This window comes from Mchenga conophoros, linkage group LG3 (assembly GCF_057382185.1).
Source record: "Mchenga conophoros isolate Kocher_MC1m ecotype Shallow Benthic linkage group LG3, M_conophoros_male_GT1.1, whole genome shotgun sequence".
NCBI classification, from domain to species: domain Eukaryota; kingdom Metazoa; phylum Chordata; class Actinopteri; order Cichliformes; family Cichlidae; genus Mchenga; species Mchenga conophoros.
The window spans coordinates 54,996,508-55,004,224 of record NC_140528.1 but is presented as its reverse complement, the minus strand read 5'-3'; the positions used below and the strand labels follow the sequence as shown (position 1 = coordinate 55,004,224).

The 7,717-nt window shown below is 39.7% G+C and overlaps 1 protein-coding gene across 1 annotated transcript in view; it reads left to right on the top strand.

Annotated features, from left to right (window-relative positions):
- LOC146579558 (uncharacterized) overlaps positions 1-4,704 on the top strand; it is a 16,011-nt gene extending 11,307 nt beyond the window's left edge. Inside the window, exon 2 of the mRNA XM_085263502.1 lies at positions 1,056-4,704. Within this exon, the coding sequence (XP_085119628.1) occupies positions 1,065-2,471 (1,407 nt within the window). The 5' untranslated portion in view covers positions 1,056-1,064 and the 3' untranslated portion in view covers positions 2,472-4,704. The remainder of the gene's footprint in view (positions 1-1,055) is intronic.
- Positions 4,705-7,717: the final 3,013 nt, after the last annotated feature.

Here is a 7,717-nt window from a genome sequence, read left to right as displayed (position 1 = left end):
CTCAATCAGATAGATTTATTTTTTATTAAATAATTCAAATTCAAATTCAAATTTTATTTGTCACGTACACAGTCATACACAGTACGATATGTAGTGAAATGCTTGGACAACTGCTCGTGACCTAAAGAAAACAAAAAAGGAAAAGGCTATGAATAAGATAGGAAATAAATATGAAAAATTAAAAAGGGTAAATTTAACTAGGAAGGAATAAAATATAAATTAAGGTTAAAAATGAAATAACTGTCCAACACAAATTAGAATGAAGGGTAAATTTAACTGGGAAGAATAAGATAAAGATAAATATATAAATTAAAGTTGAAAATAAAATAACTGTACAACAAAATACACAATACACAATATAGAACTATATAAGAATGTATGAAGAAATCTAAATATAAATAAATATATACACAATAACAGCAGCTGTACAAGTATTAACCGGAAATGAAGAATATAGTGACCAGTGTTGTGCAAAACCAAAGTCCAGAAAGTCCAGTGTGTGTGTAAGAACCATATGTGTGGGTCAGTACTGTGTGGTGGTGTGATTGAGAGACCATATCGCCTGCGGGAAGAAGCTCCTCCTCAGTCTCTCTGTGTTGGTCTTCAGGGAGCGGAATCGCTTTCCTGACCTCAACAGAGAGAACAGTCTGTTGTTGGGATGGCTGAGGTCCTTCACGATCTTCCTGGCCTTGGTCCAGCACCGCCTGCTGTAGATTGAGTGCAGGTCAGGGAGCTCGGAGCGGATGGTGCGCTCAGCTGACCGCACAACCCTCTGTTTTATTACTTTGTTGTTTCAGCAACATTAAATTTAAAAACTGTACTTTTGAGTTTATTTGTGTGTGTGTGTGTGTGTGTGTGTGTGTGTGTGTGTGTGTGTGTGTGTGTGTGTGTGTATATATGTATATACATAATATTTTTTTTGTTTTTTTTACTCATGGGGATGCGCATGATCTGAATTACACAATGTATCATCTGTACTTTTTGTAGGTTTCGTAGTTTCATAACGTTGTTGTTATGTTAACGTAATGTTTTGGTTCTTTGTCATTATACAAAAGGGGGAAAGCATGGTGAAACCTCGGCACATTGATGACCTCAACAAAAATCACCCAACACCAGCTAATACAGATGGGCCAGTTGTGATCCCCATGGAAAAGACTTTTACTACTATGAAGCTACCCAGAAGATGCCGGCGCACTGACACTGGGGACAGGTTTACCTGTGATCACTGTGAAAAGTCTTTTACTCAGAAAAACAGCTTAAAAAAACATCAGCTCATCCACACTGGAGTTAAAGCATTCAGCTGTGATCAGTGTGGAAAGTCTTTTACTTACATGAAGGGTTTGAAACGTCATCAACTCATCCACACTGGCATTAAACGATTTGTCTGTGATCATTGTGAAAAGGCTTTTACTTATAAGTGTGCCTTAAAAAAACATCAGCACATTCACACTGGTGCTAAACCATTTGTCTGTGATCAGTGTGGCAAGACTTTTGCTCACGTGGATAGTTTAAAAACTCATGGCCTCATCCACACTGGTGCTAAACCATTTATCTGTGATCAGTGTGGAAACACTTTTGCTCGTAAGGAGAGTTTAAAACGTCATCGACTCATCCATGCTGGAATTAAGTCATTTGTCTGTGATCAGTGTGGAATGGCTTTTACTCGTAATAGCAGCTTAAAACAACATCAGCTCACCCACACTGGCATTAAACCATTCAGCTGTGATCAGTGTGGAAAGGCTTTTTCTCATAATGGCAGCTTAAAACAACATCAGCTCACCCACACTGGATTTAAACCATTTTGTTGTGATCAGTGTGGAATGGCTTTTACTGTTAATGGCAGCTTAAAAAAACATCAGCTCACCCACACTGGATTTAAAGCATTTCGCTGTGATCTGTGTGGAAAGTTTTTTACTCAGGATGGCAGCTTAAAAAAACATCAGCTCATCCACACTGGATTTAAAGCATTCAGTTGTGATCAGTGTGGAAAGTGTTTTAATCAGAATGGCAACTTAAAAAAACATCAGCTCACCCACACTAGAGTCAAAGCATTCAGCTGTGATCAGTGTGGAAAGTGTTTTGCTCAGAATGGCACCTTAAAAAGACATCAGCTCATCCACACTGGAGTTAAACCATTCAACTGTGATCAGTGTGGGAATTCTTTTAGTCACAGGAGTTCCTTGAAAGAACATCAGCTCGTCCACAATGGCACTAAACTATTTGTCTGTGGTCAATGTGGAAAGGCTTTTACTTACATGAGGGTTTTAAAAACTCATCAGCTCGTCCACACTGGTGTTAAACCATTTGTCTGTGATCTTTGTGGAAAGGCTTTTCCTGACATTTGGGTTTTAAAAAAACATAAACTCATTCACACTGGTACTAAACCATTTGTCTGTGGTCAGTGTGGAAAGGCTTTCGGTCGCATAGATACTTTAAAACATCATGAACTAATCCACACTGAAGTTAAATAGTTTTTATATCGTCAGTGCTGAAAGGTTTTTACTTGTGTCAATATATTTAAAAAGCATCAGATTATTCATAATGGAATTAAAGCGTTTGTCATCAGTGTAGAAAGTTTTACTCAGATTAGATTCTTAAATTTGCATAAGCTTATCTATGCTGGAGTTAAACACTGTCATTGTGCATAGTGTTGACATTCTTTTGCTAGGTTTTGTCATCTAAAAGAAAAATCCCAATCTCACCAACTATTAAACCGCTGAAATATGAGGAGTATGGAAAGTCTTTTATCCATAACACAAACGTATTAAGGATCAGCAAACCCATACTGTGTGTCCTTTTGGAGACGGTGAGAAGCACAGAGGATCTGAACAAATCTGCTGAATGCTAGGTCAAACTTCGAAAGCTTGAGATCAGGCTTCACAGAATTCAGCTTTAATAATTGCCATCAGAGGCAAGAAAGAATACATGTGTGTAAATGAGAGGGAGACAGGTGTAACAGTGGTCAAAGGACACTTGGCAAAGGATGATGAAGATGGAGCTACCAGGCAGAATGAAAAGGTCTTGCGACTTTTACCTTTGCCATAAAAAATGTTTTAGTAGGATGTACATATTGATTGTAACAGTACTTAAATCTGTAAGTATTCTAACATGAATTGCTTGCAGTGAAGGATAGGAGGGTTAACAATTAGAAAAAGTGCTGTAGCTTTATTCTTGCTGTAGTATGTAGTTTCTCCATGTGGTGGAACATGTCCTTTTGTCTGTGAAGGTTCTCAGTCATCCAGGTCATCATAGTCAAAGGAGCTTGCAAAGAAAAGCGTCTGGACTTCTTTAAGTTACTTGAAGACGTTTCACCTCTCATCCGAGAAGCTTCTTCAGTTCTAAGGTCAAATGGTGGAGAGTCCCAGATATAAACCTAGTGGGAGTATCGCCCCACAGAGGGACATCAGGGGGTCCTTTTGGCATCCAGCATGTAAGAAGACTTTCTTTGAATTGTTCATGTTACTTTCTTACATGTTCTAATTTTTAATCAAACTGTTTAATAAAGAGCAGCAGAGTCCTTTCAGAAACTCCTGATTGTTGTTTCATAAATCTAATGGCTCTTTACTAGAAACCTAAATTAAAGTCATTAAGAGGCCACTGATGCAGCAAGGCTTAGAAATCTATGTACACATAATAAAAATTTACTGTTCAGTAAAGATTGAATTGAGGAAAAGGTTGTCATGTTAATATAATGCAAAAAATGTTGACTTTATCTGTTCTGTGCAAACATCTGTGAACTTGCAGACCAAACATTACCATCATGTGATCACAAGGAGAAGCAAAACGTCTGCACAGACTACGTTCTTGGTCAATCTGAAAGGCCTGTTGATGTTTACTTGGCTGTTCATCATGAGATAATTAGTGAAGTAAATGCTGTGCTGTTTCTGTTGTAACTTGCCCATGTGAAATGTGTTTTAAATGGTCTCTGTTGTCCTAAAAATGATGAGTCGGTTTAGCTGCATGAAGAGAAAATGAAACCTGTAATTTTTATGTTGTATTGCAAATATTATTGTATTTCATCAATTTGTGTCATTTTAACTGGGAAGTATGTGTAAAATTAAGTGTATCCTATAAGTATTTAGATATATAAAAGATATGATGTATCTTTCTTATTTTCTGTGAACTTACTTATACATTACTTAAAAGTTATGTCAGTATAGTAATTTCTTTGTTCTCTGTAAGAAAATGACTTTCTATCCCTTTATCTATTCTCACACTGAAAACGCTACATGCAGATGAACATAATCAACATTTGGGTATCCCTTTGTTGTAGTGTACCTACCATTAAGTATTTGTGGATAAATATAATTATATGCAATTTCAAAAAAGAATTGAAATTGCATATAATTACAGTGGAATTATACCATTTATCACAGGACCACACACAACCCCACACGTGCATTTCAAATCCCCTGCAACTGTATTGTCATGTGCCATGTGTGGTAAAACACATTATTGTAGTGTACATTATTTTCACCATTTCTCACCAGTTATATCACAGTGGGTTTTCCAGATCTCGTACCAAATGATATACCAGCCTTTAGAAGACAGCGGTGTCTGACAGTCAAGTCACTGTAGAGCTGTACAAGCTCAGGGGTCCTCTCATGGGCAATGTGCATGACACAAAAGAACAATATCAATTTTGCCAAAATTTGGAAAATCAAAGTACCACATGAAAGAATAAATGCACCTATGAAAGAGCAAGTATCACAGCTCTGGAGTTTTCTTGTTTACCATGCAGACACAACATTTTAATTCCTTTTTCCATTAAACAACATTTGCTTCTGCTCTCCTCAGGTGTGCTGGATTAGATCCATATGCAGTCTTCTGTACTGGATTGTAAAAATTGCTCTTTATGAGTTTATAAACAGGTTATCAAAGAGCGAATTTTTCAAATGGAAAAAACACACAAATGTGGTGGCAAAAAAACGAGGATCAGTTCTTGCCCACTTTTAATAACTTTATTGTGCATACGTTTTATGGAAGGAGCCCCACCTTGAGTATCAAACCATCAGCCAAAGAGCTTGCGACTCTCCTCAAATTGGCTGCAATGTGAACATCCACCTGTCTCTACAGGCTCTTGTTATTCGATGGCTACTTGATAGAAACATATGATAACGAAGGTGTAGAAAGATTCAGAAGATTCAAATTTTCTGTAGATAAAATGAATAGTGCATTTATTATGAGGAAAAAGTTTCAGAAAACCTAAAGCTGCAGTTGCAGTTATGACTTGCAAATGTTAAAATAGATTTTTTTACAATCCCACTACTTCTCACATGCGTGTTCTGGGGAGCTTGCAGGAGTGCTCACAGACATATTCAATCTGTCCTTGGCCCACGCTGTGGTACCGGCCTGCTTCAAATCCACCTCCATGGTCCCGATACCCAAAAACTCCAACCCATCTTGCCTCAATGATTACCGCCCAGTAGCACTCACCCCCATCATCACTAAGTGCTTAGAGCGACTGGTCCTAGCACACTTCAAATCCTGTCTCCCCCCCACCCTGGACCCCCACCAATTCGCATACCGCCGGAACAGGAGCACAGAGGATGCAGTCTCCATCGCAATGCACTCTGTCCTCTCACACCTGGACAACAACAACACCTACGCCAGAATGCTGTTTATAGACTTCAGTTCAGCATTCAATACAATCCACCCCTCACAACTCATCAGGAAACTGACAGACCTGGGTATCAGTTCCCTCATCTGCAAATGGTTACTGGACTTCCTGACCAACCGCCCCCAACATGTCCGGCTGGATAACCGCTGCTCATCTACCATCACAATGAACACCGGTGTACCACAAGGCTGTGTGATGAGCCCTTTCCTCTACTCCCTCTTCACCCATGACTGCAGACCTGCTGATGGTTCCAACACCATCATTAAGTTTGCAGATGACACCACGGTGATTGGCCTCATCAGTGACAACGATGAGGCCGCCTACAGGGAGGAGGTGGATCGTCTGGCTGAGTGGTGCGACAGAAACAACCTGCTGCTTAACACCGAGAAGACCAAGGAGCTCATCGTGGACTACAGGAGGAATGCTGACCCACATCCACCCATCCACATTAAGGGGACGGCTGTGGAGCGTGTGAGCAGCTTCAAGTTCCTGGGAGTCCACATCTCCGAGGATCTCACCTGGACGACCAACTGCTCCAAGCTGGTCAAGAAGGCTCACCAGCGCCTCTTCTTCTTGAGGACTCTGAGGAAGAACCACCTGTCCTCAGACATCCTGGTGAACTTCTATCGCTGCACCATCGAGAGCATCCTGACCAACTGTATAACAGTCTGGTACGGGAACTGCTCTGCCTTGGACCGGAAGGCGTTGCAGAGGGTCGTGAAAACTGCCCAGCGCATCGCCGGAGCACCACTTCCTGCCATAAAAGACATCTACAGGAAGCGGTGTCTGAAAAGGGCTGGGAAAATCATCAAAGACCCCAGTCACCCATCACATGGACTCTTCACCCTCCTGCCCTCTGGGAGGCGCCACAGGAGCCTCCGGACTAAGACCACCAGGTACCGGAACAGCTTCTTCCCCACAGCTGTCAGACTCCTGAACTCTGCCTCCTGACATCTGACCCACGTTAAACTCATGGACTGAACATACACACACCCACAATGGACAACTGTACCCTCAAACACACAATAATAACATGGACTGAACCACCACTCACAACCACTAGCACTTTATATAGCCTCTGTAGAAACTATCTACACCCTCACTTATCTTAACTGCACTACTGTATAGCTCTGTGTAAATAATCATTCTGTACATTCGATAATCTTTAATTCTACAACTGTTTACAACTTCCATAATTCACATTTCTGTATAGCTGTATATCTCAGATTTCTGTAAAGTTATTTATTTCATATTCTGTATAGTTTTTCATATTTATATCCTGTTCATAGCCTGTACATAGCTTGTACTCACTACAGCCTGTACATACTTATAGTTATAGCATATTCACAACATAGTTCATACCGTGTACATTATAACATACCATAATAGACCCATTTCTGTAATATACTCACATATCTATATTATTGCTAATATATATTGTAATATATCTATATCACTAAAGCACTTCTGGATGGATGCAAACTGCATTTCGTTGCCCTGTACCTGTGCATGTGCAATGACAATAAAGTTGAATTCTATTCTATTCTATTCTATTCTAAGCAAGAGCTCTACCCTTTGAGCTAATCCCCCTTGGGTATATGGTTGGGTTAAAAATTTACCTGGAAACTACATTTAGGAAATAATTGATGAAGCTATCATTGATAAATTGATGAATGTTAAATCATTTTAAATGTTATGCAGTATCTGGTTTGAAGTGGGTGGGGAGCTGAGTAAAGAAATGAAATCAGTAATTAAACAAAAGGTCAAGGGAATGGTACAGGGAAATGAGACTTTTGTTGTCAATAAGAATAAGTATCAGTAGAACATGTTTTATTGTTCTGTTCCAGTTGGTGGCGGTAATACACCAGAAACGTTAGTTGCCAACCCCCATCAAACAAGAAAAAAAAGAAGTAGTGCGCATGTACAGAGCAGAAACTAGGCTTAAGAAAGAAAGAAAGAGTATAACCACAGTCATCATACTTATTGTATCCCATGGGCTCCTTTATGTTTTGTTTTGTTTTTCAAGCCGGCTTAAGGCAAAGGTAGTGTGGCTGTGCCGAGCTTCCTTACTGCTATCTAGCGATGACCATACAAATC